The 24,461-nt window shown below is 47.9% G+C and overlaps 1 protein-coding gene across 2 annotated transcripts in view; it reads left to right on the forward strand.

Annotated features, from left to right (window-relative positions):
* The window catches only part of LOC110070124 (uncharacterized), a 36,553-nt gene extending 13,102 nt beyond the window's left edge, over window positions 1-23,451 (forward strand). Inside the window, exons 4-20 of one of the 2 annotated variants that reach the window (XM_020777767.3) lie at window positions 249-357; window positions 1,766-1,882; window positions 3,085-3,146; window positions 4,274-4,402; window positions 5,670-5,855; window positions 6,696-6,798; window positions 7,451-7,592; window positions 9,177-9,360; window positions 9,934-10,033; window positions 11,623-11,741; window positions 12,710-12,747; window positions 14,015-14,127; window positions 15,065-15,213; window positions 16,483-16,577; window positions 18,022-18,100; window positions 20,482-20,590; window positions 22,868-23,451. In XM_020777767.3, the coding sequence (XP_020633426.3) occupies window positions 249-357; window positions 1,766-1,882; window positions 3,085-3,146; window positions 4,274-4,402; window positions 5,670-5,855; window positions 6,696-6,798; window positions 7,451-7,592; window positions 9,177-9,360; window positions 9,934-10,033; window positions 11,623-11,741; window positions 12,710-12,747; window positions 14,015-14,127; window positions 15,065-15,213; window positions 16,483-16,577; window positions 18,022-18,100; window positions 20,482-20,590; window positions 22,868-22,941 (1,908 nt within the window). In that variant the 3' untranslated portion in view covers window positions 22,942-23,451. The remainder of the gene's footprint in view (window positions 1-248; window positions 358-1,765; window positions 1,883-3,084; window positions 3,147-4,273; window positions 4,403-5,669; window positions 5,856-6,695; window positions 6,799-7,450; window positions 7,593-9,176; window positions 9,361-9,933; window positions 10,034-11,622; window positions 11,742-12,709; window positions 12,748-14,014; window positions 14,128-15,064; window positions 15,214-16,482; window positions 16,578-18,021; window positions 18,101-20,481; window positions 20,591-22,867) is intronic. The other variant, XM_078376531.1, reaches the window with a different exon arrangement.
* Window positions 23,452-24,461: the final 1,010 nt, after the last annotated feature.

The following is a 24,461-nucleotide window of genomic DNA, read 5'->3' on the forward strand; positions in this document are numbered from 1 at the left end:
ATACACACCCACACCCCTTTTGAAAAACTGCTCACCCACGCGCCCACACAGAGTGAGCTGGGTACTCATTTTACCGACCTCAGAAGGATGGAAGGCTGAGTCCATCTTGAGCCGGCCACCTGATCAAACTCGGGTCATGAGCAGAGTCTTGACTGCAGGACCGCAGTGTAACCACTATGCCACAAGGCTCCTCGGCTCTCTCACCTGTCCGCCTTTAACACACATCCTTCTCAATTACTCTCTTCCAGTTTGGCTTTAAGAAATGGAAGAGTCACGTGACGGCCCGGCCCTGGGAAGACCGTTCCGAGATCGTGAAGGAGCTCTACTCAGACCTGAACGTTGTTAGAAGCCCGACAGGTATTAAAAACCAGGCTTCATTCCTGCTAGAGGTTGGAAACTCTGCTTTTTTTGGGGGGGAGGGGGGCTACAGCGTCCTGAAACCTCCAGCAGCTTTGCTGGTTGGAGGATTCTGGGAACTGTAGTTCCTACTGGCCTATTCTCCCCCCCCCCCAAAAAAAAGCGCAGGTGGAGCTGTATTTCCTGTGAAACAAAGGCCGGAATATAAACGGAGGGAAAGCTAACCAAAAATTCCCAAAGGAAGTGTGCAAGCTTTCAGAATTGCAGGTCTCTTCATTGGTTAGGATGTTGGAAAAGGGAAAAGGGTGAGGGAAGAGGAAGAGGGGAGCCATGGGTCCTTAGGATCAGCCTCGGGTCTCAGGATGCCGCGACGGAGGGAGGCGATGCAGAAACCCGGGATCGGATTTAACAAAGCACGCGGATGCTACTTTTATATTGAATTGATCTTCTTGCCGAAAGGCATTCTTGAGTTTATGTATAAAAATCCTGGGTCACTTTTTTCCTGTGAAATGGACGTGATTTTGTGAAGATCGTCCCTCCCCAGCAGGGACCGTGCAATGATCATTCCAAGGCAGGGACGATGTTCAGAATATGCTAGAACTCCCAAATCTACGGGGTGATCCATCTGCCACCCCTACCCCCCCGATTCTGGAAAATGCAAATTAGAGCAAACACCCTGGGGCAGAAAATCCCAAAGCCACCTCTGCCAGGGGGGTAAAAATGCAGTAGGATCACTTAGCCGCTCACTGCCCTTCCATAACATCTGGTTTGGGCCTCACTCTGCCTGATGGTCCGGCCGGCCCTGAAGGCTTAGACAGTGAAGAGGCGATGCCGGCTAGCTGGGCAAAATCTGTGAAATCCTATCAACAGCCTGCTGGGGTGTGTGAGTCATGTCTTTCCCCCAGAGATGGAGAACATAGAACTCTGGCTATGGGGTTTGGGGAGCTGTAGCTGCCCCCCCAAAAATATACCCCTCCAAATGTTTCCTGTTTATGCTTTTCTCCCTATTTTTGCATCAGCTCAAGTTGGATATGAAGCACGAAGGCTTCCCATCCTGCTTCATATCCAAGGGTAGCCAGTGTGGAATTTGTGACATATATATATATATAAAAGCAAAGTCTACTGCTTGAATACAGCCCCAGAGTGCTTAAACTTAAAGCACTCTTTGGGTGGTTTACAATTTAATCAGGCACCATACAAGATAGCACCCCAGTGAGCCGGCTGCTCGTTTCACCAACTTCTTGAGTTTATGTATAAAAAAATACCAGAAGGATAGAAGGCTGAGTGAACCTTGAGCCGGCTGCCTGGGATGGAACCCGGATCGTGAGCGGAGTCTTGGCTGCAGTATTGCAGTTGAACCCTTGCGCCACCAGGCTCCTGTTATCATCCTCTCTCTCTCCCCCTCTAGGCTCCATGCTGACGTGTGGGAACGTTTTCTACCTGATGTTCTTTGGCTGGTGGCTCGCTCTTCTCTACGTCCTGGTCTCCATCGTGATGTTTCTCACCATTGTGGGAGCCTCGTATGGTGAGTTTACTTGCTTTTTGGGGACGTCAACTCCCACAGGTGGCTGGGGAGGTTTTAGAGATCTGTAGCTTGATTTTTAAAAAGCTGTGCATTATAGGTAGTGGAAACATTAAAAAAGAAACCCACATATTCCACCCCCTATACTCCAGCTGCAGTCCAGAATGGTATGGTTTATTCCTTGCATTTTGAAAATAGCATGGAAATCTTAGCCTTTTGGACTACAACCGCCAGGTTAAACTACAACTCCCAGAATCCCACGGGGCACTGACAGTTCTGGGAGTTGCAGCCCAAAAGCTTCATTTTGTGATCTCTGTTTTTTTTTTTTTAATGACAACTCTCCTAGTCCCTAACCTTGAATTTGTGTGGCCTGAGAAATTGTAGACCAAAACAACCTGGAAATTCCCAGGTTGGGGAAGGCATGATTCGTGGGACCTTGTGACGCAGTGGTTAAAACTGCAGTACTGCAGTCCAGACTCCGTTCATGATCTGAGTTCGGTTTTGATGGGCTCAGAGAACTGGCTCAAGATTGACTGAACCTGCCACCCTGCCTGAAGTTGGTAAAACTGAGCGCTCAGCTCGCTTGGGTGGGAGCAATGTACAGTGGTGTCTCACATTACGACGTTAATTTGTTCCAGTGAAATCGCTGTAGAATGAAAATGTTGTAATGTGAAAATAAAAAGGCCATTGAAACACATTGAAACCCCTTCAATGCATTCCAATGGGCTGGAACCTCACCGTCCAGCGAAGATCCTCCATAGGGCGGCCTTTTTTGGTGCCTGTACAGCGAGGAATCCGTCCCCAGCAGGGAGCCATTTTATTTACCCGGTGGCCATTTTGAAACCGCCGATCAGCTGTCCGAAAATCGTTGTTTTGCGAAGAATCAGTTCCCGAACAGGGAACTGATCATCACAAAGCAAAAAACCCCTATTCAGACCATCGTTTTGCGATCGCAAAAACGTCGTCGTAATGCGGTTTTGTTGTAAAGCGGGGCACAACTGTATAGCCTGAATAATTAAATTGTAAACTGTCCAGAGAGTGCTTTAAGCACAGTGGGGCGGTATTATAAGCAGCAGACTTTATCCTGAAACGTTCCGAGCCGCAGAAAATACGACGAAGGGGTCGTGAAGTAGCCCCTGAGCCCTGCTTTATCTTTGCATTTCCTCTCTTTTGTTTCTCACCTCTCGCTCTCTGGCCCCTCCCAGGAAAGCTGTGCTGGAGTCTCGCTGGGTATTTCCTCTGGCCTTTTGGAAAAGTGATCCAGAAGGTAAGAAGAGCTGGTGGGCCGAAAAGGCATAAAACAAGCCTCGGCCGCATCTGGAATTAGGAGGAAGTTTTGGGAAGCTGGTCCGGTTCATTCCCGGAGCTGCGCCTTTTAATTGTATTTGGCCCTAAGTGGCTGCGTTCACGGAGAAGGGGATGGAGCGTTTAACAGGGTGGCGGGAAATGGGTCAGCCCTTTCTTAACACTTCCTTCCAAATTCAGTCCTTTTCTCCTTGCGGGTTTTCCACATCCCTTTGTAGCGCAAGGGTCGGCCACAGGCGGCCTGTAGGTAGCCGCCAGGCCGTGAAAACTGTTTCTGAAGGGTCCAGAGGATTCACCCCCCCCGAGAGAAAAGCTCCTAAGGGGTGTGTGTGTGTGTGTGAATTGAGCATTGCATCCCTGGAAACATTCAAAAGGCACGCTTTTTCGCTCTGATCCGTTTGTGGATCCCTTAACTTTTTAAAAATGAAAAATGGGAGTATGTGAGACTCCGTGTCAGCCAGTTCTGGTTTTGTCGATAGGCGCAAAACCGCCTATCGACAAAACCAGGTGGTGCAAACCGCATGTCCTTTTGTGGGGTGGGGGTGTCTCCTTTGGCCCTTAAAATGGTCCACTCTTCTGCAATACAAGGAAATCACATCATTGAGGAAGGGGGTTGGTCGTATGGGAGGAACGGCTTTGATAACTGAGGATTTGGCTTTTTAAAAAGGAATGGCCCTGGTTTCCGGGTTCAGGAGAGATGTTCAGGAACAGATCAGCGGAGGAAAAACCATCTAAACATATTTATGGGAGTACCTAAGGTTCAAAATTGGTGGGTGTGCAGGTCTGGATCCAGAACAAAAAGCCCTGGGCATTCTCTCTCTCTCTAACAAAAGAGAGGAGCAATTGCATTGATTGGGAGGAGGAAGAAGGAAGGAAGAGCGCCTGAGAGTAGCAATCCGAAGAGGTGTGACTTTTAGGAGAGTCACAGCGCTGCCCCCCCCACTGGGTGTTGGTAGCCGACTTCCGTGGAATCTGGTGTGTGAAGGACATTTTGGCTCTTTGACGTGGATCCAGTGAAGGAATTCTGCCTTCTGCGGATCGTGGCCCTTTCTGCCTTCTCCTCTCTCCCGTCTTCCTCTGTCTTTGCAGACAAAAGCTTGTAATCACAACTGCAACATGAAGTTCAGCAAGTACGACACCATCACCGCCGAAGGAAAGGAAGCGACGCCGCTGCTCAGCCGGCAGGAGCCGGCTGGTCTTGGGGACGACTCCCATTGGGTAAGGGTGGTGGCCTGGTGGTGGTGGTGGCCACGGTCACCTGGTTCCCTCCGTGGCGGGAGAGAAGGCAACTTTTGCTTATTGAAGAATCCTTCCAAGGGGGTGATGTTTATGCAGCTCAAGAACCTTCATCCCCAACCTTCCCTTCCCCATCAGATGCCAACAAACTGGAAACAGTTCAGAGGAGGTCAACAAGGAGGATGATCGGGGGACTGGAAACCAAGCCCTAGGAGGAGGAAAGACTGAAAAAACTGGGACTGTTTGGCCTTGGGAAAAGAAAACAGAGGGGAGATAGAGTAGTACTATTCAAAGTCTAGAAAGGCTGTCCCACAAAGGAGGGGCAGGATTTGTTCTCGATCACCCCAGAGTGCAGGGCACGTCATCATGGGCTCAAGTTAGAGGAAGCCAGATTTAAGCTGAATATCACGAAAAAGTTCTTAACTGTTAGAGCAGTATGACAATGGAAGCCATTGGGAGATAGTGAGCCCTCCAACACCAGAGGCCTTCAAGAGAAAACTGGACTGCCATCTCCTATCGGCTTGGATTGGGATCCCTGCCTGGAGCAAGGGGTGAGACTCGGTCTTAGGGGCTCCTTCCAATTTCATTCTTCTGTGGTTCGCCTTGCAAAACAGACCTATAAAGGCATAGACCCTTAAGAGCGTTGGGTTCATCTAACCCAGTTTTGCCAGCTCTGACTGGCAGCAGGGGGTTTTCTGAGGGTTCAAGGCAGGATTATTTCCAGGATCTTGGATATTCCTTCTTGATCTCTCACCCTAAGACAGCCCACATTTGATCCTGCTGTTTCGGTATCCCACATTTCCCCCCCAAAACCACATTTTGAAAGGAGATGGGGATTTAGTCTCCTCTGCCGTCTCCGGTTTTCCTCTGCTGCCATGAGGACTAGAAGACCGATTTCTGTGTTTGCCTGTGCAGGTGGGCTTGCATCCAGAGAGAAGGGCTTCTCGGGAAAGAGAGGTCAGGAGAAGCCAAAGTTTGAGGGGCCAGTACTGCTGTCTCTTTGACATGTTGTTCCAGCTTTGGTTTATGACTTACCTTCTCGGCCAGAGCATCAAAAAGTTACTTTTTTGTGCCACCTCTACAAATTTCTCTGTGCCACTTTTGACCCTGAAAGTCTTTCAGAGGGTTGACCGTAAATCATAACAGTCCTAAATCCTATTGAAAGATATAACGATTAAAGCTTTACAATGTACAAAACGTTTGCCCGCTTCTTTCTCACCGATTCCTCTGCTCTTTCCCCTCCCACCAGCGCCGCGTCAGCACCTACGTTTGGCTTCTCTCTGGCTACCCTCTCCTCTGCCTTGCCCATGGCCTGGTGTGCTTTCTCTGCTGGTTCCTCGTCTTCCTCATCCCCATTGCCAAGATGAACGGCCGTACCATCACCAAGGTCTTACTCTTGCCTCCGGAGCGTGTCCATATCCAGAGCCTACGGAAGGTAAGGGACACGCGCAGGGAATCATCCAGAGGTTCAAGGGGACAGGGAGCCTGCCGGAAGGGTTGGAACAAGGATCTCCTTGTTCCCTGATGTGTTGAATGTGTTCCTGTATGCTGCTTCCCTGATGGGTTAGTCCCTATAGAGACATATCCCTGATGGGTTGGTCCCTATAGAGACGCATCCCTGACGGGTTGGTCCTTATAGAGACGCATTCCTGATTGGGTTGGTCCCTATAGAGACGCATCCCTGATTGGGTTGGTCCCTATAGAGACGCATCCCTGATGGGTTGGTCCCTATAGAGACGCATCCCTGATGGGTTGGTCCCTGTAGAGACGCATCCCTGATGGGTTGGTCCCTGTAGAGACGCATCCCTGATGGGTTGGTCCCTATAGAGACGCATCCCTGATGGGTTGGTCCCTGTAGAGACGCATCCCTGATGGGTTGGTCCCTATAGAGACGCATCCCTGATGGGTTGGTCCCTGTAGAGACACATCCCTGATTGGGTTGGACCCGAGGGCTATGAATCAGATGAAATCTTGTAGCAGGTTGGCCTTCCAAATGACTTACCTTGGCCAAGCTGCAGAACCCACCAAGGCACCCCCAGAAGAAAGGTAAGGGGAAACCAAGGTCCGAGGATTGTCTTCCTGGAAAAACCCTGAAAAGGGTCACCATAAGTCATGATTAGTATTAGAGAAGGACCTGGCTAGCAGGGACCCTGCTGGATGGAGGAACCTGTCTGCTTGAATGTGTGGTTTTGCTGCAACATTTTATTGCAGAGCTCAGGGCTCTGGCATCTTCTGTGTTTGTCCTTTTCTTCTCCGTTCTCTCTCTGTGCTGCAGACGGCCATTCTCCTCGATGCTGAAGTTGTCCTTTGCTGCTACCGGGCTGTTAATGCTTATTATTACAAATACGCTGTAGACGGGATCAACGTCTTTGCCGTCAGTATCCTTTCAGAGAGAGGATTCTGCCTTCGGACGGGGGAGGACAGGATCTCCTTTGGCACCTGTAGTGCCTCTTGGGGGGGGAGCAAGATCCACTAGATGCAATGATCCACCCCTCCCATTGCCATTTATTAATGTGCCCAGCATTGGAACATGGTCCAAAAAAACGCAGTAGGGGTTATTTTCAGGGGATTTTTTTTCTCATGTACAACAATATACATTTATTCAGATACAGTTATGCCATCTTCTGGTTGATGCACAAGGGTGGAGGGCAGGGGTTTCACTTAACTGGGGCTTATTTTTGGGATAGGGGTTATTATTATGAGCATCCTGAAAAATCATACTAGGGCTTATTTTCAGGGAAACAGGGTATGTATAGCATTTGATATCAAAGTAGCATCTGGTCTAATCTGCATTTTCCAGCATCTTCTGGGGAGCTTGGAACCAATTCCCCACAGAAATGGGGGCCCTATTGTACATATTTCTGAGGTTTTTTAATTTAACATTTCCAGGCATCAGACGACTGAATCCACAGATACTGATCCCACGGATTTGGGTGGGTGGGGGATCCTGCCGTATGCTGTTGTTTCCCAGCAGAAAACACCTGTGGGCTGGATTTAGTGCGTCTGCTTTCCTTAAGGATGTGCAACCAGATCTGCTCCCGTTGGTGATTATGACTCTAGTCCTGGGCTACGGAGATAAACACAACCATTACACCAGTTCCGTGACGAAGTTCACGTTGGCCTTGGTCTCCATAATGCCCTTGTCGTACTACATAGGAATGGCAATTGCCAGGTGAGGCGTCGTGTTAAGGAGTAAGACGGAACTCGTGACGCGCAGACCCAGACGCTCTCAGAGGTGGCCACACGTTGGCTTTTTCTGCTCAGTTCCAAGCTGTGAACTCGGCTGCTACGAAAGAGTGAGATGTTAAGAGGCGCATCCATCATCCCCCTGTGTTCAAAAACACACGTGCCACACACCCAAATTCATGATGATGGGTGGTTTCTGGGAACCTTTGAAATCCGCGAGGCACCCAGGCTCGGCTCTGCCGCTTTGCTTGTTCTGTCTCATGTGGCTGGCAGTGGAAGACCAGAGTAGGCTTTGGTTTAGATGGGCAGGATATAAATAAAATAAATAAAATAAAGTAAGATTAAAAACTGCAGTCAGGGCCTTCTGGGTGGTGGCTCCCGAGTCACGAAACTCCTTTCCAAGGAAGATTGGTCCCACCTTTTCTTTCTTGTTTCTTTTAATTGGCAGTATGGGACCCTTTTTTTTAATTCCACCCAGCTTTTTGGTAATGGACCAAAGTTCTCATAAAAGCCAGGTGCTGTGCTTCTTTGAACAGATGTGTGGCTTAAATCGGCATTTAATCCATAAGGTTTTCATAGTGTGCCTTTCTAGGTTGCGTTTTAGCATGATCATTTCCTAGGTCCGTTTCAGATTGCATTGATTTTGATCTTGTTCTGGGGGGCCCTGCCTCTTGGGTCTCAGTTAAGGAAGAAAGCGAGAGGATAAGGGTGAATGAAGGATGATTGGATAGACCTGGGAGGCGTGACGTTGGAGAATTGAGCTGAATTGGGTGGCCGGGTTAGCTAGCTTTGAAGAGCAAGGACTTGAGTCTTTTCAGGTCTTCTCCCTAAACGCAGGACTGGGAAGATTTTGGAGGAGCTCACCTGGGCAGACTGCGTCAGAAGGCCCACGGCTGTGCATCCGTTTCTTCTCCAGAGATGAACATGTATGATAACGTGACCCCTGTATTAAACCACTGAAAGAAAACCAAGTAGTGAATTAAACTACCAAAAAAATTTAAACAATGAATGCAAGCTTTCGTGTGTTAAAATTCCCTTCGTCAGGCATGCACAAATAACTTCTGGACAGTGCAGAAAAAATTGTAAATGAATGTCCCAAAAATTCATGACAAAATTTTCCAGGCATTGTCCTCTTGAGGCGAGTCTAAAGCTGGTTAGAGGCAGGCTTGGGGTGTGTGGTTTAATGCTCCCCCCCGTACCCTCTGGTTGGAAATGTCCGCTCACTGGGGTAGATTTTGGTTTAATCACCAGGTAGGAGCTGCCTGAAGTCCACTTACAGCCAGTTACACTACCAGGGGAGTGTGTAAGCAGGTGTTATCCTAAGCCTGCGTGTAACCAGCTTTACACTCACCTTAAGAGGTTGATACATGTCCTTCAGACATCCCTTGCCCCAGGTTTGGTACCATTCTCCATTAAATCCTGTTTCTTATTTCAAAGGTGTAACAGTGGCAACAAAAGCTAACGGAACACAACCAGATTCTTTCCAGTGTAGTAATGGCTATTGCCGGGCTGCTTTTTAAACAGCCTTGTTTTTATTGAGAAGCATTCCTTTCTCTTTGCTATCTTGCAGTATCTCTGCCCAGAGCAACTTTGCAGTGGGAGCGGTGGTCAATGCCACCTTTGGCTCCATCACAGAGCTAACCTTCTACATCACCGCACTCATCAAGGGTGCCCGTGAGAAGAATAAGTGCTACGAGGAGATTGTCAGGTCAGCTCTGACGGGGACCCTCTTGGGCTGTGTCCTTTTCATCCCGGTGAGTCTGCTTGAGTGCCGCTGCTGTATTATCCTCATTTTTGCCCATTCCTCATCTCCTTTAAGCTGCTGCAGTTCTCATTCTGCCAGCCTGGGATTCTGCAACTGATTTCCACAACTTGAATCAGATAGAAACAAGGTGTCAGCCTGTATATTTTCTTTTCAGAACTTAATTGCCTCACTGCTGGAAATCTTAGTTTTATCCTCACTCTTGTTCTTTTTGTGAGTCTTGTAAACTTACATTAACCCGATCTGTTCATATTTTTTTCTCCCTTCGGTTTCTGGCCAAGAGGAGAAGATCTTCTTTCGGTAACTAATCTGATAGTTAGATTGCTGTGCTTCAGGGAAGGTCTTATTCTACCCCAGACTTCTTCAGCTTGGTGCTGTCCAGATGTGGCTGGCTTGAGATGATGGGGAGTGATCATTCAGTCCACCTGGACAGCACTAGGTGGGAGAGGACCGAGCTAATGACTCTTTGGAGTTGAGGCTGGCACATGCAAGGATAAAAATCTGGGTATGCTATTTTTATTTTTATTTTTTATGTGGTCTTGCTTGTCTGCTTGTCTCCTTCAAGGGCCTGTGCATGGTGATTGGTGGCATCCGGCACCAAGAGCAGCGATTCAACAGCCGGTCAGCCGGGGTCAGCTCAGCCCTGCTCTTCCTGTCAGTCGGAGGTAAGCTACCCAAAGACGCGGAATGCCAGTTCAGGGGAAATGGCACCACTTTCCTGACAAAGCTGTATATATTTTTTTCTGTGGCACCTTTTTAGCAGCTCAGTTAACTTCTCAATTGCAGCTGTTAACTTTGGAACTTGCCCTGCCGGCTCATCTGAAGCGCCATGTAGTCAACTGCAGTGCATTAAGGTGCATTGTCTGGTTTTGGCCAGTTCTTTGAAGGGGGTGCTGTTGCACCTTTTTTGTCTGAAGTGGCTCTTTGGGATAAACCAAAGTGACCAGCTTTGACTGGCTAATATCACCCCTTTGTGGAACCGCCCTCCTCTTATGGGGATAGCTGTGAGACAGACACACACACACACATACTCTTTAGTTTGAGAAGGAGCTGCATGGGAAGAGCGTACCTCGTTTTAAAGAAGAATCACATGTTCCAGGGGAAAACACAGAAGGGTGAGTGGGTCATTTTTGTGAATGCACCACCAGTGTGAATGTGGCAGAGGCAGGGGCCACAGAAGTGGGCAGACTGGTGGGTGAGACTATCCATTGCCCACACACCCCACACACTAAAGCAACACCAACCCTGTAGGGTGGGTGCAGGGCATAAGAACATCAGGAGAGCTTTGCTGGATCAGGCCAGGGGCTGTCGGTAAAGCTTAGAAACGTTGCTTTCTTTTTCTAACTCCCCGAATTTTGCCCTCCCAAAAGATAACATTTCTGAGACCTGGATGTGAAAGAAAAAGAGAGACTGAGAGAAAGAAAGCAGGGCGTAGGCTTTTGTGGGCGCTGAGAGAGAGAGCGTCTGTGGTGGTGTCGTGTTGTCAAACTAGCGGGAGACGATGGTTCAGTCATTCTTGTTGTTGCTTTCTGGTCAGACGCTCTAGTGTGCCTCCTAGAGTGGTCGAAATGACTAGATAGGCGGGGTATGAATACAATAAATAAATAAAAATAAATAAATAAATAAATAAATAGTGTTTATCAAGGGATGCCTTTAAGGTGTGGGAGAAACACAACGCTGTGCGTCTCCAGCCCAAATCGGGCAAAAGCTGGCCCTGATCAGGATCTATTGGCTAAGGCTTGTGGTGTCATGGACACACTTCTCCGGGTGCTGGACGACTACACCATGAATTCTCCAGGCAGCATGGAGGCAAATGTCCGCGCCCCCTGTAGAATTCTGGGAATTGTAGTCAAAATATTACAAATATCCACAGTGCTCCTGACCACCACTACCCACAGAAATTCAGAAAACAGTTATAAATGTAGCATGCTGTTTGCTCACCGTTCAGTTCGAGAGAGCAGGACCGGATGGCAGGCCAAAAGGACCTCCTGAACCTGGGAAGCCATTTTGTGGTTACGGTTGTCCGTAACGCAAGTGATAAAGCAGGTTTGACAAGAAGGCCCAGAACGCCCGTGTCTGGCCTGTGGGATCCCACGTCTTTGCGCTGTTTTTAATTCTGAGGAAGGGAAGCCCATCCGCTCCGGGTTTCTGTCACGGAAATGCAGAAAGAGGTGTGAGACATGTCCTGAATGAATCCCTCCTTCGGGGCTGGGGCGGGGTGACGATCTTTCCTTGTGCTCCTTTTTTTGGCCAGGAGTGTTTGCCCCGACTCTCTTCTCCAAAGTCTACGGGAGGCTGGTCTGTGGGGAGTGCCAGAACGTGACCCAAGAGCCCCCCGGCCATTACGTCTGCCAGAGCTGCCATTTTGACTTGGTGAGTAGACGCTTCCTGGCCTCGCCAGAGCCCCAGAACGGTCGAGGGGCCACGGTGGAGTGTGCGGTCTTGACCGCCTCGTGTTGGAGCCGAGGAGAGGACATCTGCCTCGTGTGTTCAAAGGCGGGTGGGTTTGACTGCCCAGAGCCCTTCCGGGCCCCAAGCCATCTTGTTTTACCTTGGTTAATACAGTGGTGCCTCGCTAGACGATAATCCGTTACAGTGAAATCGCTGTTTAGCGAAATCATTGTCTAGTGAAAAGCATTTCCCCATTGGAATGCATTGAAACCTGTTTAATGTGTTCCAATGGGGAAGAATTGTCGTTGTCTAGCGAAGATCGGCCATAGGAAAGCCGCTTTGCGAACCGCCGATCAGCTGTTTAAATCACTATCTTGCGAAGCTTAGGTCCCAAAAACACCTGTTTTGCGAGCACGGAGGGAGCAGTCAAAATTGTCGTCTAGCGAAAATCAGTTTGCGAAGCAGGGACCAAACATTGTCCAGAGAGATTCCCCCATAGGAATCACTGTTTTGCAAATTGCTATAGCGATCGCAAAAAATCAATGTCTAGCAAAAAAACTTGTCATGCGGGGTAACTGTCTAGCGAGGCACCACTGTAATAATAATCTTAGAACAGGCAGGGCTGGAAGGGGACCCTTGAGATCATCCACTCCAGCCCTTGTCAAGGAGATGCAACTCCCAACCTCTGGCTCTGCAGCCAGAGACCTGAACCATTGAGCTATCCAATAGTTCATTAAGGATCGTCGTCATCATCTTAGAACGGCAGAGTTGGAAGGGACCCCTAAAGATCATCCAGTCCGGCCCCTGTCAGGGAGACCCAGTGGGGAGAATCGAACCCCCAAACTCTGGCCCCGCAGCCCGAGACCTGAACCACGGAGCGATCCAGCAATTGCTAGAGGTTGTGACATCTGGCACAGCCACGTTTGATGCTTTGAATGATCTCTTCTCAGATGGAGAACAACGGCACCCTCTACTACAGCCACGTGGAGTAAGTATTTTGCGCTGGAAACTTTGGGGGAGGGGGGCTGCCTGAAAAGGGGGCGAGGGTCCCTTCTGGGTCAGCCAGAAACTGACCGGGTCCGGTGTTCTTTTCACCCACTGCCCTGTGGAATTTCCACCTGAACGGGACGTGAATAGAGCCACACTGGCCGTCTTGAGTTCCTTACAAACTGATAACACTTTAAATGGGCAAAGGCCACAGATGGTCCTTTGGAGAGTGGCCAGGACCCCCGGAGGCTCCCATTTTATTCAGTATTGCCAGTCCAGGCAGGTTTTGGTTTTCGGTCTCTGTGTGTGTGTGGGGGGGCAGTGAGTTCCACAGCTTCCAGATGAATCCGTAGGCTGGAGGCTTATGTCCAGTCGCATAAATCTCCATGGCAAACGGTCGCCGGTTGAGAAGCCGGTGTTTGTTTAGAAACAAACAGCAGACTCAAAGGAGTGGATTAAACTGAATGCATGCTTCATGTGGTTTTAAAAACCAGGGGACACTTTTTAGAATCAACAGCAGCTTCTGTTCATGGGACAGTTGGCGTGAAGGTCCGAGCCCGACGTTCGCAGCCGGTCACATGCCAGGACCTGAATGGGCATTTTGTTTTGTCCTCTGTGACGGCCAAGATTGGATTTTCTGCTGTGCGCTTCGGCCCCTCTCTCTCGTTGGCCACGCTAGAGTCCCCCTTCAGAGGACACGCTTGGCGGGCGAAAGGCTCAAGACCCGGTCCTTTGAGCCTGCTGTTTGTTTCTAAACAAAGAGCAGATTCTTCCTTGGGATCTTACACAATCGCTGTCAGCTGGCATAGATCTTCGGATCCTCAATGTGTCCAGCTGGTTGAGACTCTCTGGGTTGCCCTCAGAAAAGGGATGTTGGCAAGTTTTGGGGGTTCGAGTCCATGTCCAACTTTGCTTCCCCATGAGTCTACCTGGATTGGGTCTCCGTTGCCTTTCTCCTCTCCTGTGGAAAGTTGGTGGGGAATGGATGTTACTTAGGAAAGCTTCCACCAGGGGTTGGGTTGACGAGTCGATCTGTCAAAAGGGGTGGGCGGTTGTGTCCCTGAGGTCCCATGGTGCACCAGGAGGAGGAGGGGGCAGCTGCCCCCCCCCCAGCTGGTCTCCCACTCTTGCCTTCAAGTGTGATCCTGGGGGGCGGGTGTTAGAGCTGCTTTTACCCAGATGGATTACCTGGATAGATATGTATTTTGGTAGGCGTTTTCTTTTTTTAAAATGTTTTCACCCTTACCTTTTGCTCTCTTGCTGCGCAGGCCCCTGGTGTACACCGTCTCGCTGCTGCTTCCTATAGGATACATCATCGGCCTCATCTTCACCCTGAAGACCCACTCGCACATTTACGACATTCACATCAGCGATTGCCACCGTAAGTCGTTTTCAGACCGAAAAGCTCCAGGCAGGCGGGATGGGGTGAAAAATGTGTGTGTCTGTTTCGTAGCCATGCCACCTGGAGACCGGAAAGTTCTGACTCACTAAGTCCTACCTTGCTTCGTACCAACGCCTAACGCCTCCAGCGGGCACGTGTGAGATCTCACATTTTGGTCCTCCTGACGTTTTGGGCTTCCCATTCCATCTGCCCCAGCTTAGCATGAGCAACGGTCATGGATTCCGGGAGCTGAAATCCCAGTTGCGAAGGGATCCCAACCCACATGAAATGAAGTCCAAAACCTCGGGGGGGGGGGATTGTTGAGAACAGCCGCCCGCTCACAGCCATGTTAGATCGAGGGTGTGGTAGGAGGAGAAGGGGCTGGAGCGTGGAGAGGGTTGGTTTTGGAACTAAAAGCAGAAGCAAAGGGTGATGGTTCTGTTCTGCCCCACAGTGCTTAGAGAAATCTCTGGGCGGTTTATAGTTTAGTTATGCAGGGTACACATTGCTTACACACAAACACACACACACACAAAAGCTGAGTACTTAGTTTACTACCCTCAGAAGGATGGAAGACTGAGTGAACCCTGAGCCGGCTACCTGAGCCCATCTGGATCAGACTCAGGTGGTGAGCAGAGTCTTGGCTGGAGTACTGCAGTTTAACCACGGTGCCACGAGGTGCTCAACTCCCTGACCCATGCGGGCTGTGGAATTCTGGGGGCTGTAGTCCCGGGCGTGTTTCTCGGGGCTGGGCTGGACTACCGGGATTCTGTGACCCGTTTGTGCTTCTTCACTCAAGGTGCCTTTGAGCCGCCAGGAAGGGCAACGAGTTCTCCAACACAGAAGACAATTTCATTTGTCCTTGGGTCCTTCTTTCTCCCTGCCTCACAGGTGGCCGTCCGTTCCCCGAGCTTCATGTCTCTTGTGTCCTTCCTAGGTCCCGGCCATCATCACAGTGCAGTGGTCCACTGGTCACGCTGGAGAGCCATGATCATCCTCCTCGTGGCCACGCTCGGCATGTCTGCCTGTGCCGACTTGGCCACGGAGCACATCAGCCCCATCCTGAACAACTCGCCAGTGTCGCAGGTAAAATGTGGGCAGAGACATTACTTTTTAAGAACTCATGAGTTACAGTTCCAGGGTTCCAAAAAGTAACTATTTACTGTTAAGGATGCCTCATGGGCTGAGGAACAGGGCCTTCCCCTTGGGGGACCATGAGCTCCGATCATGATCTGTTTGTGGAATTGGAGGCAGTTACATTATCCCAGAAGTAACTGCATTACGTTTTAGTTAACTTTGCAGGATGAAATGCCTGAAAGTTGTACCCCATTAGCCTTGAGCACAACACATATGCATATTAGCTCAGCACACTACGACAGAACTGGCCGGCGCTTGCAAGGCCAAACCAGAAAATAGTTACTGCATCATTAGATGCGTAGCTTCCATAAAAGATAGCTGTTCTAGCAAGAGATTGGTTCTGTTCTCAGATTGCTAATTAGGGTTTTTTTTTGTAAGGTAAACATGGGCTTCCGTTTGCAAGCCTGATTGCTCAAGTGTGGAGTGTTGAAGGAATTAAGTCTATTTTTTGAAAAATAAGTTGGTTTTAAATTTTAAAAATCTACATTTTACAGTACATCTCTTTTCTTACCAATGTTTGTCGATTCCAGTGAACATTTCACAAAGCAAAGTAGTACATCAACTGTAGTCATCCGTCTACAGATTTCAGCTGAATCGAGCTTTACTTTGTATTAAAAAGGTTCATAAATCGTGTGTTCTCAATTTGTTTTCAGATTATATATATTTATATATTCCATAACAGATCAGTCCAATATTTTATATATAGGATCTGTGATTTTCCTTTCTGTTGACATACTGCCATTTACACTATGAAAGGATAAAATTATGGAACTCTGTTACTAGCCTCCAAAAATCTGTGTTCTGTACTAATTTTTTTTTTTTAAATAAGGTCTGTAACTTGTACTGAACTTGTCTGGTAGGTCTGTATGCCTTCTAGTTTAAGTTTCAGTTGCTCTATTTTGATTGACCCTACTTGTATTTCGAGAATAAATATTGTAAGAGAAGGAAATTAGCTCAGTAATGCTATGAATGAGACGAATCTTGGCACTGTTGTTGATCCCAAGCTGAACATGAGCCAACAGTGTGATGCAGCTGTAAGAAAGGCCAATACGATTTTGGTCTCCAGATCCCATAATCATGGAATCACAGAATTATGAAGTGACTGGAAGGGGCCTTCTGTGATTCCATGACTCTTAAGATTCTTCCTCCAGGGAGGTGCCAGGCAGTGTATGTGTCAACAAACCGTCAGTTGTCAACAAACCCTTCTTTTTTCTCCAGTATTTCATCGGGGTCACTGTGCTAGCCATGGTTCCTGAGCTTCCAGAGATTGTCAACGGCATCCAGTTTGCCTTGCAGAACAACCTCAGCTTGAGGTGGGTCCGTCATAAGAGCCTGGTTTTGAGAGCCTTCGACCTAAAGCTGTTGGCAGAATTTGGGAGGCCTTGTTGGGTGGACTACAAATCCCAGCATCCTCCAAGGAACTAGAGAATTCTGGGAGTTGTAGTCTGAAAAATAAAACAAAACCCTACTTCATATTCGGGAAGATGGTCCTGGGTTTTTTTTTTTTTCTTCATGTGACACAGCATTCTGATCTTAATGCCGGTGTGCAAATACCAGAGGATGCTGAGTTTTCTGAACTAAAGCTTAACAGGAGGATGTTTGAAAGGGTCTCCCATGAGCCAGACAATGCGGTTAAGCTTCCGTGGCAGACTGGCTGGCGTTGTAGGGGAACAGAATCGTGTACAGCGCAGGCTTTGGGGCTAGCCTCACAGGGCTGCTCTTAAACTTCTGAAGCCCGATGTAGGTGCGCAAGGCTAAAAGGGAAGAAGGGTGTGCGGCCCAGAAGGTGGTTACGATGAGATTTAAAAACTGGGGGCAAAAAAAAAAAATTAGTATAGCTTTTTCAAGGAAAAAAATGAGGTGCTCTCTTGCACCTCTAGTGGCTAAAAATATATCTTTTAAAATTGTTAAACCATTTTTGACTGTGGGAACGGTTACACGGCAGGCAGCTCCAAACCACTTTGGATGACACAAGACTTCTACTCTGGCATTTTGCTGCTAGCCCAACACTCAGCACACCTCAGAAGAAAAGAAAAGAAAGAGGGGTGCTCTTAGGCATGGGGAAGTGACTGCCTCGGGCCATGGGCCGTTTTCGGGTTCAGGCTCCGAAACATTTTGGCTGGCTTCGAAACCTGGGCCCTTTTGAGTCACAGGAGAGAATGTGATTTGCTGTTCGGCCTCAGGCAGCAGAACTACTGGGGAGGCCTCAACCCGTGCCTGGCAATTAATTCCCATTTACAGTGGTGCCTCGCTTGACGATAATCCGTTCCAGCAAAATTGCTGTAGAATGAAATCGTCAAACGAAAGTAAAAATCCAATTGAAATGCATTGAAAACTGGTTCAATGCATTCCAATGGGTGAAATACCTCATCGCGCAGCGAAAATCCTCCATAGGGCAGCCATTTTCCTGTGTCTGTTAAGGGAGGAATCCGTCCTAAACACAGCGGGGAGCCATTTTGAGAGCCGCCGATCAGCTGTTTTAAAATCTTCGTTTATTAAATAATTGGTTCCCGAAGCAGGGAACCGATCGTCATAAAGCAAATTTTCTCCATTTAAACATCGTTTTGCGATCACAATAGCCATCGCAAAAACCTCATCGTCAAGCGGGGCACCACTGTATTTCTCCACTGTGTTGCGCCGCAGTTGTTTCTGTAAGCTGGGAAGCCGGCCGCTCTGACTTCCTGAAGCCTCTGGGGAAATCCCGGGCCTCTGGACTCGCCTGCTTCACCTCCTCCTCATGTTTGTTCTGTGTTCCAGCATCGAGATCGGGAACAGCATTGCTGTCCAGGTCTGCATGTTGCAAATACCTATTGTGGTGCTTTTTACAGTCTTCTACGTAAGTAAGGGCAAGGCGAAGCCGCCTCTGTGTGGAGGACGAGCTGGGCTTTGAAGCCTGAGGGCAGGGGATGATGGGGATTGTAATCCTGAGCATACAGATGGGGCTACCAAGCCCTGTCTTCTCAACTCTGATCGGCATTACTAGGCCAGTTCATTGTTGACCAAGGGCCAAATCAAGGTGCCGTAGGACTGCAGTATCTGGAGGATCGGTTCCAAGTGCCACCCTGTAGATGCCAAAAACTGTGGATAATAACAAACCCTATATGTTGTAAGGTCTGTGGATCTCTCTAGTGGCCAAGTCTGGTCTTTATGTTTTGGAAATACATATCAATGCATATTTCTGGGTTTTTTATTTAATATTTTCAACCAGAAGATAAGTGAATCCGCTGATACTGATCCCTTGGATGGAGGTCCCTACTGTACTCCATAATAATTATATCCCCTCAAAACGAAGGCAAAACATCTTCTCTTTGTTATTTATCTTATTCTGGGAAAAGGGCATGTTTTGGTAACAGATTTTGTTTACTTCAAGAAGGAACCAGCCTGTTTTCATCTGAGACACTGTTTCAGGGTCTTAAGAGAGCCATTAATAACCATTTCTTGTGTATACAAACACCATCCTGGAGAAACAAACGTTACTGAGTTTTTCCCTCTGCTTTTCCACGGCTCCAAAAGGAAATGAAGACTTCAAAAGAGGGAAAGGAGAGCTTTGCCATCCGTGTTTAGAGAAACCGGGTAGAGGGTTACCTAAACTGGGATGTCTGTTTCTTAATTTTAATTTATCGAAAAACCACATTCGCTTCCTGGTCTGGGGACCGGAGTGGGATAAGAGGAAGCACTATTCCTTCCTCCAGAAATTTTTATTCATGTACTGCTGATGACTTTCTTGGTCTCCGTGATCACTGCAGATGGTGACAGCAGCCACGAAATTAAAAGATGCCTGCTTCTTGGGAGGAAAGTGATTACAAACCTAGCATCCTAAAAAGCAGAAACATCACCTTGCTGACAAAGGTCCGCATAGTCAAAGCTGTGGTTTTTCCAGTGGTGATGTATGGAAGTGAGAGCTGGACCATAAAGAAAGCAGACCGCCGAAGAACTGATGCCTTTGAATTGTGGTGCTGGAGGACGCTCTTGAGGGTCCCCTGGACTGCAAGGAGAACAAACCTATCCATTCTGAAGGAAATCAACCCTGACTGCTCACTGGAAGGACAGATCCTGAAGCTGAGGCTCCAATACTTTGGCCATCTCACGAGAGGAGAGGACTCCTTGGAAAAGACCCTGATGTTGGGAAAGGGTGAAGGCAAGAGGAGAAGGGGACGACAGAGGACTAGATGGCTGGACAGGGTCATCGAAGCAACCAACATGAATTTGGCCCGACTCCGGAAGGCAGTGAAAGACAAGGAGAGCCTGGCGTGCTCTGGTCCATGGGGTCACGAAGAGTCGGACACAACTTAATGAATGAATAGCAACTGCTGATGGCAGGCTCAACGTGGGATTGGCTAGAGGTGGTCTTGGATTTCCTGGATCCGAAGCCCTTCGGTTCTCCCAAGCCCATCCAGCCACCCCGCGTCCAAAATCACTTTGGAGCTGGTGTCATTGACAGCCTCTCACTGACAGCAGTAGGATGTCAGTGGAGATAAAAGCCCCACGGCCATCAGAAACGTCTGGGCCAAAAGCCACACGCTGCCCTCTGCCCCATATGACTTTGGAAGGGGCTTCTCTCCACCCCCAATTTAGGCTCACTGTGATCCTACTATGTGTGGTGGAGATTCAGGAAGGTAGAGAACCATGTGACGACTTCGGACAGAGAGAACTGTTGGTTGTCTCCATTTTTGACCCAAGTAGAGAAGGACCCCTGTATCCGCCCAATCCATATCCTTGGTTTCACTTATCCACGGTCTGAAAATACTAAAAATAGTAAAAGAAAAAAAGTAGAAACATGTATTTTCACAATTTGTTTACCAGAACTGACCACTAGATGGAGCCAGAGAATATGCTACGATTCTTGTTTTTGAAAAATGCCTAGCATGGTTCTCTGGCTCCCTCTATTGGCCATGTCTGGCAATACGTTATGAAAATACGCCTTTTGTTTGTTTTTCCTTTTACCATGCTAAGTACCGTTCACTGTTCTCTCTGGTTTTCAGTGTCCGCAGGGGAGCAGGTTTGGAACCAATCCCCTGTGGATCTGGGGGTCCTGTATATTTGCCACAAACTGGGGGGATATGTTAACACTTGCACAGACCAGGTACCCTAAACTAGGTGTTTGTTTTGGGTTGGAGAGGCCGGATGGACCAGTTTCTTTGACAAGGCTAACCCTCTTCTTTTCGTCATTGGCCAGTCACTCACTCACTCACTCCCGTGTTCTTTCTCTCTTGCCAGCCGACTGGATTCATCCTGGTCTTCAGTGACCTTCATGTCTACGCCAGCATCTTCAGCGTGGTTCTCATGAACTATATTTTTATGGACGGCAAGTGTGACTACTTCCAAGGTAACGGCTTTGGGGTTTCTTCAGCCGGGTTCGGATGCCTGTTGGGGGGGGGAGGCGGCTGCACCTTCAGATGAACTTCCTGATGATAAAGAGCGGTTCAACCCTGGGAATGGACAGCCTTCAAAGGTGGTGGTAGATCTTCCATCCCTGGAGGTCAAGGATGCTGGAGTTGTGGATTTTTCTGCACTGGCAGGAGTTGAAATAGAGCAGTGGTTCCCAGTCTTGGGTCACCCAGATGTTCTTGAACTTCAGCTCCCAGAAATCCCTGGCTAGCACAACTCATGGTGAAAAAGGCTTCTGGGAGTTGCAGTCCAAGAAGACACTTGGGTAGCCCCAGGTTGGGAACCACTGCACTAAATGTTTTCTTAGGATCCCTTCCAGTTCCAAAGTACTGTGATTCTATAGACAGACAAAAAAGATCAGTACAGTGGTGCCTCGCTTAACGATGTTAATTGGTTCCATTAAAAAATCGTTATGTGAAAACATCGTTAAGTGAAACACCATTTCCCATAGGAATGCATTGAAAACCGGTTATTCCGTTCCAATTGGAACAGATTAATGCTTGCAATCATTAGCCCACCTCCTGAAACCCATGCAAACTTAATTTGGTGTTGTTCTGAGTCGTCGTTAATTTTTGGTGATTTTTTTAATTCTCCATTGAAAGCCTTTGAACGGACCATTCAAAGGCTTTCAATGGAGAATTTTAAAAATCACCAAAAATTAACGACTCAGAACAACACCAAATTAAGTTTGCATAGGGTTCAGGAGGTGGGCTAACGATTGCAAGCATTTAAAACAGGTTTCTAATAGTTTAAGACACTTTTACAGGAGCGAAAAAGGGACATCGTTAAGTGAAATTCCCCCACAGAGAACATTGTTAAACGATGGGGGAAATTCCTCAAAGAAACCCATCGCTGTGTGAATTCATCGTTGCATGAAGCAATCGTTGTGCGAGGCACCACTGTACTTCTTATCACAAGTTAACTGGGAGGAGTGTCTGTTTTTAACCATTTTAGAGGCCCTGTGGTCACACACTGGCAAGTCTCCTGAGTGTGAAAATAAACATTCTGAGAACCTGTAGTGACAAACCAAAATGTGTTTCTTAGCAGAGTCTTCTAAAGAAGAACTTGAAGAGGAGTATTTCTTAATGGTTGTAGGTTTTTCGGGCTCCTTGGCCGTGTTCTGAAGGTTTCTCTTCCTAACATTTTGCCCGTCTCTGTGGCCGGCCTCTTCAGAGGACAGGGGTTAGAACTCTGTGTTCTGGTGTAGTGTGTGGGATAGTTGAGTATTTGTAGCTGTGGGATCAGCTTTTGTCCTTTTCAGGAGATCGGGTGATTATGGTGATCAGCGAGTTTTTGTTGTTGTGGGTGTATTGTTGTGATAAGGGGGAGAGATGATTTGTCACTGTGATTGATGGGTGTCGTTAGCGAGAGTTTAACGTTAGCTAAAAATACTCAACTATCCCACACACTACACTGGAGCACAGATAGAGTTCTAACTCCTGTCCTCTGAAGATGCCGGCCACAGAGACTGGTGAAACATTAGTAAGAACAACCTCCAGAACACAGCCAAACAGCCTGAAAAGCCTACAACAACCATCAGATCCTGGCAGTGAAAGCCTTTGAGAATACAGTCTTTTTTAACTTGGAGGGCTCTGGACCTATCTGAGTATTTCTGTGTGAAAGATCAGGTGCTTAACTGAGGGATTCCCTCCCAAGAGAATTTGGGATGGCTGCCCTTCTCTGGAGCTCCCAGGAGGCAGCTAAAACTGTGTTGATCGTGTTTGGATTCTGCTTTTAAAAAAAAATCTGGCTTCAGTCACTTTAACGTATTATAACTAGGCCTTTTGACCTCTGCTAGGCAGAAGGATGATCAGCAAAGGTTTTTAATAAGTAAATGAAGAAAATGAGATTAACACCGAGAGCTTTAAAAAGTTACTTGGGGGGGCACCATCTCCATGCTAGCTGGAGAGGGGCAGCTTTCTGGGTGTTTTGACTAAAAACAGAACATTTGCAAGTTCTCGGGGAGAGAATCGAAGCCTCATTAAATCTTTCCAGGAAAAAAAAAATCAGGAAAAGGCTGTGTGGTCCCCAAAACAACAGAAATGCAGGAGCAGTATTGGAGCAGTAAAGATTTTTTTAAAGCGAGCTTTGGATGATAATTCATCTTTTTTTGGGCAGTGCACCAAATTCTTACGGGGAGAGTTTTCCAAAATGATAAGCTTTTATCTTGTGGCCGTTCCAGTGCTAATGCACTCTGTGTTCTCTCCCACCCCAGGGACCGTTCTCGTGATGGTGTATTTCATTCTCCTCGCCGTCTACTACTTCGCTCCGTCTCCTGCTGGCTGCTGATTTATTTTCCCCCTCTGCTGGGCTCCACCTTCCTTGGGAAAGCAAGCATCTTTCCCCCAAGGGCTTTCCTCCTTCCTTCCTTCCAGGAAAGATCTCCCTGGGATTTGACCAAAATCTTGGTTTTGTGAGGGGCGGGGGGGCAAGAAATCTGGGAAGACCACCAACCGGATCCAACGCAAAAGTTTCCTCGAATATCTTTCCCAACCAAAAACCGTTTGCTTTTCTCACAAAGAATTCAAGAGTTTTAAACGACAAAGGCTGGAGAAGGCATTACGGAAGGTTTCGGGGTCCCCTGGCGTTGGCTGTGAAAGAAGCTTAGCAGGAGAAAAGGAGGGATGGTTTCGGGAAGATTCTGGAGGACCAGCGACCCACTGGGCTTTTTAAAGACTACAAAGAAGAGAGTGTTCTATTAATTTCCGTTTGTGGCTGCGGCGGCCGCTGCCAGGAACACCTCCAAGGAAGGTAGTCACTTGCCTTTAGATGGAGCATAATAAATGATTTATATTTTGAGTGTGTTCACCACTGTCTGTCCTTCAGATCTGCTGTTGTGTCGATCATTTTGTCAGACGCCAACCCAGCGTTGTCTTGAGTCCTCCTTCTCTTGACGTATCAGTCAGGTCTCGAGAGGGCAACCAAGCTAGGGGTTCTGTAAGTTTGATTTTAAATCTTCAGAGGTGCTTTCGTCTTTACTGGGTCTCTCTGAAGGATAAACTGGTTAGAAAGAACGTGGGCCAGTGTGTCCTCATCAGGCCCTTAATGGGTAGAACGCCCCCCCCAACATCCTTGGTCACACCCCTCTCTTCCCCATCAGTTGATTTTTATCTCCTACCTTCTGAAGCTCCATTAGGGGACCTTTCCCATAAGTGCCACGATTAAACGGATTCTGTCCACTTGTAAGTTCACCGGCACTAGAGAAGATGCCAGAAGCGGGAGGTGCCCCACTGCGGCTTTCCTCTGCTGCTCTTTTTTTATGCACTCAAAACCGAACAGAGGGCTGTCTCTGAATGAGTACACTCTGCTTAGGGTCAAAAGAGGGACCGTCTCCAGGCTGTCCCCGTCAGCCAGCCTGGCTTACAGTTCCTTTTCAACTGGCCGCCTTTAGAAGTTACACTTACTGTATCTTTCTGGGTTTTCCCCCAACTCAAGCACAGTGCTCTTTTCACACCAATTTTATGCCTTGATAGTGATTAAAAAAAATAAAAGGTTCCTATTCATTAAAAGCTGTTAAAAAGTAACTTCTCACATTAATATTTTTTCCATTGCCTTTGAAAAAAAGAAACTTTATGTCTGTCCATGGGATGGCCTAGAAATTGAACCAGGCTTAGGTCTGAACAGAGAATAGCAAACTTCAAAAAAAAGCCTATTACTGATTCTATTGTTTATGTAAAGTATTTTTAACTCTGCCTTTCTCTTTCAAATGACCCTTAAAAATAACTTATGGCACAGTGGTTAAATTGCAGTTGAAGGTTCACTCAGCTTTCCATCCTTCTGAGTACGTGTCAAGTTTGCTGCGGGGTTGG

Source organism: Pogona vitticeps, chromosome 5 (assembly GCF_051106095.1).
Source record: "Pogona vitticeps strain Pit_001003342236 chromosome 5, PviZW2.1, whole genome shotgun sequence".
NCBI lineage: Eukaryota > Metazoa > Chordata > Lepidosauria > Squamata > Agamidae > Pogona > Pogona vitticeps.